Source organism: Mobula hypostoma, chromosome 15, assembly GCF_963921235.1.
Source record: "Mobula hypostoma chromosome 15, sMobHyp1.1, whole genome shotgun sequence".
Taxonomy (NCBI): domain Eukaryota; kingdom Metazoa; phylum Chordata; class Chondrichthyes; order Myliobatiformes; family Myliobatidae; genus Mobula; species Mobula hypostoma.
In genome coordinates, this window is record NC_086111.1 from 73,098,339 (window position 1) to 73,111,919 (window position 13,581).

The following is a 13,581-nucleotide window of genomic DNA, read 5'->3' on the forward strand; positions in this document are numbered from 1 at the left end:
CTAGGAATAAGATGCTGTCTGTCTACTTTATCTATGCCTCTCATAATCTTTTAAACCTCTTGTCAGATCTCTCCTCAGCCTTCACTGCTCCAGAGAAAACAACCCAAGGTTGTCCAACCTCTCATTTTAGCACATGCTCCCTAATCCAGGCAGCATCCTGGTAACACTCTAATGCACCCTCTCCAAAGCCTCGACATCCTTCCTATAATGGGGAGACCAGAAGTGTATGCAGTACTCTAGGTGCAACCAAGCTAAAGTTTTATAAAGCTGCAACGTAACTTCCTGACTTTTAAACTCAGTGCCTCAACTAAAAATGATAAGCATGCCATATGCCTATTTAACCTCCTAAGAACCTGTGTAGCCACTTTCAAGGAGCTTTGAATTTGGAATTCAAGATCCCTATGGTCATCAACACTATTAAGAGTTTTGCTCTTAGTAGTGTACTATTTCTTTATATATAACCTACCAAAATGCAACACTTCACATTTGGCCAGGTTAAACTCCATCTGGCATTTCTCAACTCATAATTGCACCTGAGCTATAGCCTGCTGTATTATTTGCCAGTCATCTATGCTATCCACAACACCACCATTCTGCAAACTTACTAGCCCACTCATCTACATTTTCATCCAGGTTATTTATATGTACATCCCAAAGAGGAGGAAGTATTCTAAAGGCAAGATGACAGAACCATGACTAACAAGGGAAGTCAAAGCCACCACAAAAACCAAAGAGAGGGCAAAAATTAGTGGGAAGTTAGGAAGGATTAGGAAACTTTTAAATACCAATCCTAAAAAAAGTCATTAAGAAGGTAAAGATGGATTACGATAATAAGCTAGCCAATAATATTAAAGATACCAAAGGTTTATTCAGATACATAAAGTATAAAAGAGAAGCGAGAGTGGATATCGGACGACTGAGAAACAATGCTGAGAAACGAGGTAGTATTGGGGGACAAAGAAATGGCGGAAGAACTGAATAAGCATTTTGCACCAGCCTTCACTGTGGAAGACACCAGCAGTATAGTGGAAGTTCCAGGTGTCAGGGTCATGATGTGTTTGAAATTACCATTACTAGGAAGAAGGTTTTTGGGGAAACTGAAAGATCTGAAGGTAGATAAGTCACTTGGACCAGGTGGTGTACACCCCAGTGTCTGAAAGAGGTGGCTGAAGAGATCGTGAGGTATTAGTAATGATCTTTCAAGAATCACTAGATTCTGGAATGATTCCGGAAGACTGGAAAATTGCATATGTCACTCCCCACTTCAAGAAGGAAAGAGCCAGTAAGAAAACTATAGGCCAGTTGGTCTGACTTTAGTGGTTAGGAAGATGTTGGAAGATGAAGATTATTAAGGATAAGGTCTCAGGGTACTTGGAGACACATGATAAAATTGCTGCAGTCAGAATGGTTTCCTCAAGGGAAAATCTTGCCTGACAAATCTGTTGGAATTCTTTGAAGAAGTAACAAGCAGGATAGACAGAAGAGAATCGGTTGATGTTGTGTACTTGGATTTTCAGACGATATGAACATAGGTGGAGAGGCAGATAGTTTTGAGGAAGTAGAGAGGCTACAGAAGGGCTTAGACAACCAGCAGATTAACCTTTAGGGAATCCTGCACAAGAACTCCCAAGTCCCTTTGTACCTCAGTTTTTTTGTATTTTCTCTCCATTTAGAAAATAGTCAACCATTCCATTTCTTCTACCAAAGTGCATGACCGTAAACTTCCTGACACCATATTCCATCTGCTATTTCTTTACCCGTTCTCCTAATCTGTGTTGTCCTTCTGCAGCCTCTCTACTTCCTCAAAACTACCTGCCCCTCCTATGACATGATTTGCCCCACACACAGGCATGCTGGCTCTCCCTAATTAGGCCATGGTTTTCCAAATGCTCATGAATTCTATCCCTAAGAATTCTTTCTGGTAAGATCCTACCACTGATGTGAGATTCACTGGTCCATAGATTCCAGGATTTTCCCTGGTTCCCATCTTGCATAGTGAAACAACTTTAGCTACTTGTCTGTCCTCCAGGACCTCGCCTGTGACTAGAGACATGAAGACATTGGTCAATGCCCCAGTAATCTCTTTATCTTTCTTAATTACCACGGATATATCAGACCCTGGGGACTTATCTCTTCCTATTCAATCTGGACTCTATTGTCTATAGAATTCTGTTGAGATTTTACCTAGATCGTACAAAGCCATGCCTTTGTGGACTGCCCATTGTTTGATTTGTTTTCAGCCACTGAATTTGACCTTTTCCCTCGTGTCCTTTTCTTCCCGATTACGATCATTGTTTTTTTAATGATTTGAATCTAGCAATGCTTCATTATACATTTAGCAAAATCATTATGAACAGGCAGAACAATGGTGGTAATTGGGGATCAAAGATTAGATGTTTTCCTGATCTGTCTACAGTAGGATAATTAAACTTCTCCCCATTGTGACTGTGGGAGACGTTCAGAGAGCATCTGTAGAAAGAGAAAGAGTCAACATTGTAAGAACTAACTGTTAGAATTCTAATTCCTCTGTAATTTGCTTTTGTGCATTTTCTCCATGCGATGGCCTTCAGACTATGAGTGGATCCAAACCCCCGCCCCATCCATCCTTTTGTCTCCACACTGCATGGAGGTACAACTCCTCTGGGTCACGCAGGCTCTGATAGAGTCCCAGTCCTGATGATCTATTGACTGTTTATTCCCCTACACAGATATTGCCTGACCTGTTGAGTTCTTCCAGAATGTGTGTGCTCTGCATTTCCAGCATCTGCAGAATCTTGTTTGTTTGTATCATGCAGGATGTGTTCGCTGGAAGCCCCCCAGGAATCAAACATGCTGTACCCTGCACTCTTTCTGCAGCCATGCTTCCACCACCACTGGCAAGATGAAGTTGTGACAATCCGCGGATTGCTATCTTTTGGTGTCCATTTTAATCTTTTTAGCTTTCCTGCCTGCCTGATTCATCGATACCAATATGGTTGATAACTTCCAACACTTCAACCTCCCCCCACTGGATTCATCTCAGTGATGGATTGGACCTCATTCTTGTATGAACACAGAACATCCTTTGCGCCCCTTGACTTTCGGGTCCTCAGCACCATAGCTTTTCTAACCTCCTTTCTCCCCACCCATGATGCCATTTATGAAGCTTTACATAACTCCCCCACCCCTGGAGAATCGATCCCCTTCATATGAACAGACAGGTTTAGGAGCAGAACAAACCTTGTGACCTTCCCCTCCATTATCAAAGTATATATATGTATACGTACTACCCTGAGACCCCATCTCCATCTCTGCTCTCACTCCTCTCATCTCATTTTCCATTTGCACTCTGGCCACTCCATAATTTTAGAGACCTTCAGGTTCTTCTCTTGACCTGTTTTGCCTAGCAATCTGGGGCTGCATACAACCTATACTGGTGGGTGTGACTTTTCAGTTCTGAAGTATCGACTGAAAGGATGTGCAGGCTTGTATTCTGTTATCACATCTAATCAAATTGTGTTGGCCAGAAAGATACTTTCATTCTCTTAGACCCACTAGTGAGGGCAGCAATTCAGAAGTGCAGGCTTTTATCTGCATTATTAATGAGGTAGGGAATTCTTTGCATAATAGAGCATTTAAAAGAAGAGCTTGTATTTACTTGCACAAGCCCCTCAAATTGTCTGCTTGGTTCAGTTGGATGTGCTGTTCACTGTGTCAGGTTATGGGTTTGATCCCCACGACTGAGTACAGCACCAGGTTGACGCCTTGCTCATATATGAAGGAAGGGCCATTGCTCTTGTCCTTAAAGTGAATGTAGCATGAATTTCACCATTGATCTTTCTCCCTATTAGAGTGGAAAATATTTTTAAAACTTTTTTCACTTTCTGTGTGGGGGGGGGAACCAATATTCTCTCTGTTTGATAACCCAGTCTAGAAATCCAAATCAGATGTCCATTAGCACCATTAATAAAATCTGTAGAAGTTTTGAGGAGCCTTTGTCCAAAAAGTGGCTAGAATATGGGACTTGCTGCTCAAGATTGTGACTGTGTATTTAGATTCAGAACCTAATCATTTAAATGGGTATTGTGTTCATTTCCGGTAGCCTCATTATAGGAAGGACGTGGAAGCTTTAGAGAGGGTGCAGATTTACCGGGGTAAATGGTGCCTGGATTAGAAAGCATGTCTTATGAGGAAAAGTTAGGGCTTTTCTTTTTGGAGCAAAGGATGATGATAGAGGTGTACAAGACATTAAGAAGCAGAGATGGAGTGAACAGCTAGTGATTTTTTTTCCCGTCGAAAATGTTTAATATGAGAGGACATATCTTTAAGGAGATTGGAGGAAAGTGTAAGCTTTTTTTTTAAGAGTGGTGGGTGCATTGAACGTCTCCCAGGGATGTTGGTAGAGGTGAATATGTTGAGGACAGTTAATAGGCTCTTAGATAGGCACGTGGATGAAAGAAAAATGGAGGGCTGTGTGGGAGGGAAGGGTTAGTTTAATCTTGGAGTGGGTTAAAAGGTAGGCTGAAGGGCCTATACTGTACTATTATGGTCTATTTTAAAGACTTTTGCTACCTGAGCAATTTGGAGTTTCTAAACACTCAATGAATGAAACTGGCTTAAAAATCTCTATCTGTGATGTTATTTTCACTCAGGACGAAAATGTAGACAATGTCCCAGACCACAGCAACCTGAAGACTGTGAAACTGCAGTCGGGCACTGCCTATAAGTTCCGTGTGGCCGGAATAAATGCTTGTGGACGAGGTCCATTCAGCGAAATTTCAGCCTTCAAGTCTTGTATCCCAGGATTCCCAGGTGCACCATCTGCCATCAAGATCAGTAAAGTAAGTGACAGATCATTCAATGCAGCTCGTGGGAGTGAATCACCACCTCTAATGAGAACATAATCAGTGACACTGGTGTGGGTCGAGGTTATTCTGGCAGGAGCTGGGAGAAGACAGTTCCATTTCAGTAGCCTTGAACAGCTTTAGGTTCTCAACAACCAATTATCTTCACTTTCTGAAAAAAAATTGTTTACGTCCTGACCAATATTCTCCCCTGTTGACAGTCTAGTCTAGAGATCTAAATCTGATATCCATCTGTGCTATTAATAAAACCCATAGAGAAGTGCCTTTATCCAAAAAGTGGCTAGAATGTGTGGCTTACTTGCTCAGTCTTCACTATGGGATTTTGGAACATTCTGCGGTGGGTGCTACAGGTGCCCTTGTTTTTTTAGTTTATTCTAACGCAGGGTCTTAGCCTGAAACATTGACTGTTTATTCCTTTTCGTAGATGCTGCCCGACCTGCTGAGTTCCTATAGCATTTTGTATGTGTTACTTTGGATTTGCAGAATTTTATTTAGAGATACAGCACAGTAATAAGCCTTCCAGCCCAGCAAGCCCAGGCTGCGCAATTACACCTACGTGAGCATTTCACCACTAACCTGTATGTCTTTGGAAAGTGGGTGGAAACCGGTGCACCCACAAGGTCACAGGGAGAATGTACAAACTCCTTGTAGACAGCGATGGAACTGAACCCAGGTCACAAGCGCTATAATAGCTAACCCTGCCCCCACCTCTCCACGATCTCCAGAGTCTCCCTGAGGCTGTGTTTCATTGTGGCAGAATTGTCTGATTTCTATCAATTAGTGACTTGCTGCTATTTCAGCAAACTTTTCATTGATGCTAATCCAAAAAGCACCCGTTTCCTTTGTTCACTCTGTTTCTTCTGAAACTGCCACTAAACTAAAATTGAAAGCTCTTGTTGAGTAAGGCTATTAAAGTCATAGAGACATACGGCATGGGAACAGGCCCTTCAGTTTCCATCCCCTACTTGGCTGCTGAATTCACACCAATCATCAGCCACCCAGTTATACCAGTCCTACGTTACACCTAGCAGCACGATAGAGTAGCAGCTGGCGTAACACTTTACAAAGCTACTGATCATGGTTCAATTCCTGGCACTATCTGAAAGGAGTTAGTACATTTTCCTCATGACCATGTGGTTTTCCTCCAGGTATTCTGGTTTCTTCCCACATTTCAAAGTCGTTAGGATTAGTAAGTTGCAGGCCATACGACACATTTCACTGTATGCTTTGTTGTTTTAATGTACATGTAACAAATAAGGCTAACGTTTATCTTTAATTCCACTCTTCTAATCTCCCTACGTTCATGTCAACTTCCCCTATTCTCCTTGTGCTGGAGGCAGCCAGCAAGTGACGCCATGCTTCCAGGGCCAACGAGCATGCCCACAATTTACTAATCTGAACACCTTTGGAATGTGGGAGAAGACCTGGACAAAAGCCACGCGGTCACAGGGAGAACAAATAAGTTCCTTACAGACGATGGCAGGAATCGAACCGCAGTCAGTGGTGGTGTAAAGCAATATACTAACCGCTAAGCTACTGTGCCACCCTGCAGTAAGGCCCAGTAAAGGCCAGCTACCTAAGTAACAAGAAGATTCTTACTCACGTATGTGAAGAGAGGGACAATGAATTAGGAGGTGGATGCATGAATAGCTCTTAAGGCCCAAGCAATGTCATACCTTGTATGGAATCATTGTCATAAGGGACGTCACCAAAGCACTATCAAACAAAATTCGTTGCTGCTACAAAGGCGAAATTAAAACCAAGAACAAAAGACAGGTCTGCATGAGGATGGCTCCACCTGACTGATATCCCTATATTTCTCCCCGCACTGAGGCAAGTTGCAGTGCCCAAGTAAAATCTGGTTGCAATCCACTGGTTACTTAGCTTGGTCACTTGATCCTGCTCCTGGTCTTCATATTGCTTGAAAAGTCAGCTAAGGAGTAAACAGTAACCATGTTATGAACAATGACTCCCTATTTAACATCAGAAACATTTCCTGACCCCTGCTGTCCAATTCAAATTTTCAAGTTATTTGGTAATACATCAAATAATCTGGAACCCAGCAGCAGGTGTTGCTTAAGTTCAAAGTAAATTTAGTATCAAAGTACGTATATGTTACCGTACACTACCCTGAGATTCATTTTCTTACAGGCATTTACAGAAAAGTTAAAGAAATAAACATTAGAATTTATGGATAAAATGATATGTACATAAAGACTTACAAACAAGCAATGTGCTAATAAAAAATAATACTGAAAACATGAGTTATAAAGAGTCCTTGAAAGTGAGTCTGTAGGTTGTGGAGTCAGTTCAGAGTTATGGTGAGTGAAGTTATTCACTCCGGTTCAGGATCCTAATGGTTGGAGAGTAATAACTGCTCCTGAACCTGGTGGTGTGGCACCTAAGGCTTCTGTATCTCCTGCCTCAAAGCAATAGTGAGAAAAGGGGATGGTGGGGGTCTTTGATGATAGATGCTGCTTTCACATTGATGAAAGTAGAGCAGTGGATGTAGCGTATGTGGATTTCAGTAAGGCATTTGATGAGGTTCCCCATGCAAGGCTCATTCAAAAAGTAGTGAGGCATGGGATCCAAGGAGACTTTGCTCTGTGGATCCAGAATTGGCTTGCCCACAGAAGACATGGTGGTAGTGGATGGTTCGTATTCTGCATGGAGGACTTTGACCAGTGGTGTTCTGCAGGTCTGTTCTGGGAGACCTCCTCTTTGTGATTTTTAGAAATGACCTGGATGAGGAAATAGAAAGGTGGGTTAATACGTTTGGTGATGACACAAACATTGGGGCTGTTGTGGATAATCTGGAGGGTTGTCAGATGCGGAACTGGGCTGAGAAGTGGCAGTTGGAGTTCAAACCAGATAAGTGTGAAGTGGTTCATTTTGGTAGGTCAAATTTGAAGACAGAATATAATATTAATGTACTCTTGGCAGTGTGGAGGATCAGCAGAATCTTAGGGTACATGCCCATAGGACAGTCAAATCAGGTTGACAGTTGTTAAGAAGGTGTATGGTGTATTGGCCTTTATCAACCGTGGGATTGAGTTCAAGAGGAGTACTGTGTTCAGTTCTGGTCACCTCACTACAGGAAGAATGTGGGTACTATAGAGAGAGCGCAGAGGAGATTTACAAGGATGTTGCCTGGATTGGTGAGTGTACCTAATGAGAATAGGTTGAGTGAACTCAGCCTTTTCTCCTTGGAGCGACAGAGGATGAGAGGTGACCTGATAGAGGTGTATAAGATGAGGAGGGGCATTGATCATGTGGATAGCCAGAGCTTTTTCCCAGGGCTGAAATGACTAACACTAGGGGGCATGGTTTAAGGTGCTTGGAAGTAGGAACAAGGGGGATGTCAGGGGTAAGTTTTCCACACAGAGTTTGGTGGGTGCATGGAATGCACTACTAGCAACAGTGGTAGAGGCAGACACTATAGGGTCTTTTAATAGACTCTTAGATAGGTACCTGGAGCTTAGAAAAATAAAGGGCTATACAGTAGGGAAATTCTAGGCAGTTTCTAGAGTAGATTTCATGGTCGGCACAACATTGTGGTCCAAAGGGCCTGTAATGTGCTGTAGATTTCTATGTTTCTTAATTAATTTAATTAAAACCATTAATCCACTCAAAAGTTATGACCTTGCATTTCTAGATTGACTGTCATAATTCATTTTACCAAGATCTTTGCAGTGAATTTATGAATTGCTATTAATGGGTGATCATTGTACAATAACTAAATGCAGCTAGATACTGCAGGTGCTGCCCAGAGGATTGACTCTCATTTTACCAGCCCTTTGAATAATGTCATGGACATTCTGGCATCTATCTCTGTATAGGAACTCCCGGCATCATTTGCAGAGCTGTTGCAGAAGTTGTGACTCTTTATTACTTCAGTCTGTGTCCTTCTGCTCTCAAGTGTCTCAAATGGTTCAGTAAAAGGACCGCACAGTAGCACGGTGGTTAAGATAAACCTTCATAGCACCAGTCATTGAGCTTCCATACTTGCCACTGTCTGTAGGGAGTTTGTATGTTCTCCCTGTGAATGTGTGGGATTCCTCTTGGTACTCTGGTTCCTTCCCACAGTCCAAAGACATGACTAATAGGTGTAATTGGGGTTAGTAAGTTAAGGATGTGCTATCTTAGTGCTGAAAGCATGGTGACACTTGCAGACTGTGTTGGTTGTTGATGCAAAATGATACATTTCACTCTATGTTTCAATGTATGCGCTACAAATAAATCGTTAATCTAATCTAATCTTTAAATAATAAGTCCTATTTGGACAGAGCTTTGAAATGGAACACTGAGGCACCAGCATCCTGAGTGGTGACTTAGCAACAAGGTGTTCAGCTTCCTTATTGCAGTTTAAAGCAGTAGTTATCACTTGCAGTGAAGAGTTGTGAGTACTGATCTGAGCTGAATGTGATCACTTGGGTTCTGAATCAGATCAGCCTCAGTAATCAGATCATATTCTAAGATTTTAGATGTATTTGAAGGTCAAGGGAACTTCATTCACAGGATCGAATCGCTATTAATTTTGGGCACATTTTATTCTGTAGGTTGCCGAGGGTGCACAACTCTCCTGGGAGCCCCCTGCCGTCACCTCTGGAAACATTATTGAATATTCCGTGTATTTAGCACTTCCAGGATCACAGGCAGCAGATCCCAAGCCTGTGGGGACTTCACATCTGCTGTTTGTCCGGGTGTACTGTGGGCCACTCCCCAGTTGTCTGGTGTCTTCAACCAACTTGGCAAATGCACATGTTGACACAACAACAAAACCTGCAATAATCTTCCGGATAGCAGCCAAGAATGAGAAGGGCTATGGACCAGCCACACAGGTCAGGTGGCTACAAGGTAAGAAGCATTTTTATTTTCAGGATCACTAGGAGAACCCCAAGTATTGTAGTTGACTAATTGTCATTCAGAAGTTCGCAGTGAATCACACCTTGGACATTGCAGTCCCTTTGGTGAAGGTAATTCCACAAATCTGTTCCAAGGTTCGATCAAGTGTTGATGAAGGAACAGTGATGTGTTTCTAAGTCTGGTTAGGATGCAACTCGACTTACCTGTAGACGGTGGTGCTTCTCATAAGATATATGAGCAGAATTAGGCCATATAGCCCATCAAATCTTCTCCACCATTCCATCATGGCTAATTTATTTTCTTTCTGACCACATAATCTTTGGTATCCTTACTAATCAAGAATCTGTCAACCTCCACTTTAAATGTAGCCAATGACTTGTTTTCCTGTGACAATGAATTCCACAGATTCAAAGCTCTCAGGGTAAAGAAATTCTTCCTCATCTCCATTCTAAAGATTCCCTGTATTCTGAGGTATGCCTTCCACCGAGATGCAGCACAGAGCGTCATAGGAAGTCATTCCTGCCTGTGGCCATCAAACTTTACAACTCCTCCCTTGGAGGGTCAGACACTCTGAGGCAATAGGCTGGTCCTGGACTTATTTCCTGGCATAATTTACATATTACTATTTAACTATTTATGGTTTTATTACTATTTATTATTTATGGTGCAACTGTAACGAAAACCAGTTTCCCCCAGGATCAGTAAAGTATGACTATGACTAGTCCTAGACTCTCCCACTAATGGATACATCCTCTCCACGTCCACACTATAATTTCAATAATTGGAAGAGTTCAATGAGATTTCCCCTCCCCCCCCCCACCTTCTTCTAAACTCCAGTGAGTGCAAACCCAGAGCTGACTAGTCATTTTTGGGGGTCCAGTTGTTTTGTTCTATTGTCATCTCAGCCAGGATGACATTCACTCTCCATAAACTTGTCACATCTGTCTATTTTGGCCAGGCCTTGCATGGACGTCTACACTTTCTGAACAATTGAAAATGGAATTAAATCTTGGGCAGTCTTTAACAAACATTCCTATTTCGAGGAAAGTTACTGATGAAGCAGCTGACCTGGGGCTAGGGTGATAGAGCTCCAAAAGCCATATATGCCTTGGTATGATTGGATTGTTTTCCCACAGACACCCACCTTTAACAGAGCTCATTGATGCCTTTCTCAGTTTAAGGATGCTCTAATGTCTCTGTGTTTTGTGTTTAGACCAATGGGTGTGCTGAGGTCCTGCTGAAAAGTAAGCTAGTTAGATAGATTAGATTTTATTTGTCATGAGTACGGGGAAACATTCAGTGAAATGTGCTAACACAGTCCAAGGATGTGCTAGAGTTAGCCTGCAAGCATTACCATACGTCCAACACCAACACAGTGTGCTTACAACTTACTGACCTTCACCAACCCATATGTCTTTGGAATGTGGGAGGAAACCGGAGCACCCGGAAGAAACCCATGGGTCACGGGGGGAATGTACAAACTCCTTACAGACTGCAGTAGAAATTGAATTCAGTCGCTGATGTAACTCTCACTTCAGCTAGCAGCTTAATATAGTGGATGATAGCCACCCCCCACCCCTGGCCTGGCCAAGCTTGATGCTGCACAATGTGTCCCCTATTCCCCTGTTACAAATCAGTACCACGAAATAACAAACAGTACACAATATGTGATTAAACGATTGAGCTTTATAATTCTTAATTTTGACTATATGGTTAGTAAAGAAAACAAATAAAGAAAAAGGGCCCATTCTCATGAATCAGTCTAATGAGCAACTTTGGGGCTCACTGATAAGGCTGATCGTCCACCATCGACCTCCTCCGATCGTCGTTGACCTTCAGACCCTCACTCAAAGTCCACTCCGCCCGAGGTTTACCAACTCTCCCTGGCAAAAGGCTGCGAATTCCCAGCTCCCAGACACACAAGAAAGAACAACATCCCACTCATTGGCTAGGACACCCCGTTATCTCTAGTCATAACCCAAACATTGCTGCTACAGAGAAACCATTACCGCAGCAGTGGAACATTACAGAGAAGCCATTACAGTAGCAGTAAAACCTTACAGTGTGTTACACTGGCGTTGTGAACTGTTACACTAACTGCTACACTACCGTATCAGTTCTTGGTAACTAGACCTTCTATCACTTTTCTGATGGTAGGGAGACTGTTGAAGAGTTATCATCCAGGTTGAGCTTTTTGTGCTTTTTGTTAACGTGTCGTAGCTGGTTAATTCTCCACGTGACCTGACCCCGTAGATGCTAGTACTGAAACCTTAATAGAAACAGCTAGTTCTGGTTCTTGCGCACAGGTTTTCAATATAACAGCCTTAGTGTTGTATGATATTGTAGCCTTTGCTGTATCCAACACTCTTCAGCCATTTCTGGAAACCCTGTGAAATGATCAAATTGACTGAAGACTGGCTTCTGTGCTGCTAGGATCCAGGAGTGTCGTCCATTTGGCACCTCTAGCTGGCTGTGATGGATACGAGCATTATAGTTCCTGCCGTCTTTGAGGATAGAGGCAGTCTTAAAGCCAGAACACTTAGTAAGTCAGGCAGCATCTGTGGAAAGAGCAACAGATATAAGAGAATGAATAATGTTTAAGCTTATTAAGAGTTAATGATAAGAGTCATTGATAGTGTGGATAGCCAGAGTCTTTCTCCAAGGGTGGAAATGGCTAATCCGAGAGGGCATATTTTTATTGAACGAAAGTATAAGGGAGTTGTCAGAGGTATGATTTTATACAGCGTGTTGGGTGCATGAAACACACTGCCGGGGTGGTGGTAGAGGCAGATACATTAGGGGGATTTAAGAAACTCTTAGATAGGTACATGGATACAGGTTTCCCCCGCTATCCGAAGGTAGAGCGTTCCTATGAAACGGTTCGTAAGCCGGAATGTCGTAAAACGAGGAAGCAATTACCATTTATTTATATGGGAAAAATTTGTGAGCATTCACAGACCCAAAAATAGCCTACCAAATCATGCCAAATAACACATAAAACCTAAAATAACAGTAACATATAGAAAAAGCAGGAATGATATGATAAATACACAGCCTATATAAAGTAGAAATACTTCTCTACAATCATTGCCGCACTGTTCCCCGTAGCGAAAATCTCACGCAAGCGCTCGTCAGAAACACATTCTCCAATAACCTTTAAGCTATGAAGCTGCCAAATCATACCAAATAACGCATAAAAATACACAGCCTGTATAAAGTAGAAATAATGTATGTACAGTGTACTATCACTTACGGGAATCAGGAAGACATTGAGCACACTGATAATGGTGTGTTAGGCTGAGTCGTAGGAGGTTGGGGTGGTGCAGTGGCCCCCACCTTCCAGGCCGCCAACCGATACTTTGCCGCAAAGCATGCAGGGGTACAACGGTAGCCGGGACGCACCCAACACATCTTTAAGAAAAAAGCCGAAATAAACAAGCTAATTAATTAGGTGCCACCCGGCATGTATAAGTCGGCCCAGATCAGAGGCGACGCAATCGGCAGTCGCCTCTGATCTGGGCCAACATTTACATGCCAGGCGGCACCTAATTAATTAGCTTGTTTATTTCGGCTTTTTTCTTAAAAATGTGTTGGGTGCGTCCCGGCTACCGCTGCATTCTCCACAGCAATGTATTGGTCTGCGGCCCGGGGATTGGGGTGGTGGGACACAGGGATGTCATCTCATTGTCGTCTCTTTCCATTAGGGCAGGCAGGTCATCTTCTTCTATGTCTGCCTGCCTCGATATTGAAGGTCGAGGTTCGTTGTCTACTGTGGCTGATGTGGAAGGCTTGCTTGACTGCTTAGCCTCGCGCATTTTTCTATCATACAGTTCTTTGTAAGCACTCAAACCATCTTGCAAATATGCCCTAA

General features: G+C 42.7%; 1 protein-coding gene across 4 annotated transcripts in view; it reads left to right on the forward strand.

Moving 5' to 3' along the window:
• The window catches only part of LOC134356968 (host cell factor 1-like), a 131,449-nt gene that overhangs the window by 103,971 nt on the left and 13,897 nt on the right, over positions 1-13,581 (forward strand). For all 4 annotated transcript variants that reach the window (XM_063068251.1, XM_063068250.1, XM_063068253.1 and 1 more), the window contains 2 exons: positions 4,632-4,820; positions 9,404-9,701. In XM_063068251.1, coding sequence (XP_062924321.1) covers positions 4,632-4,820; positions 9,404-9,701 — 487 coding nt within the window. The remainder of the gene's footprint in view (positions 1-4,631; positions 4,821-9,403; positions 9,702-13,581) is intronic.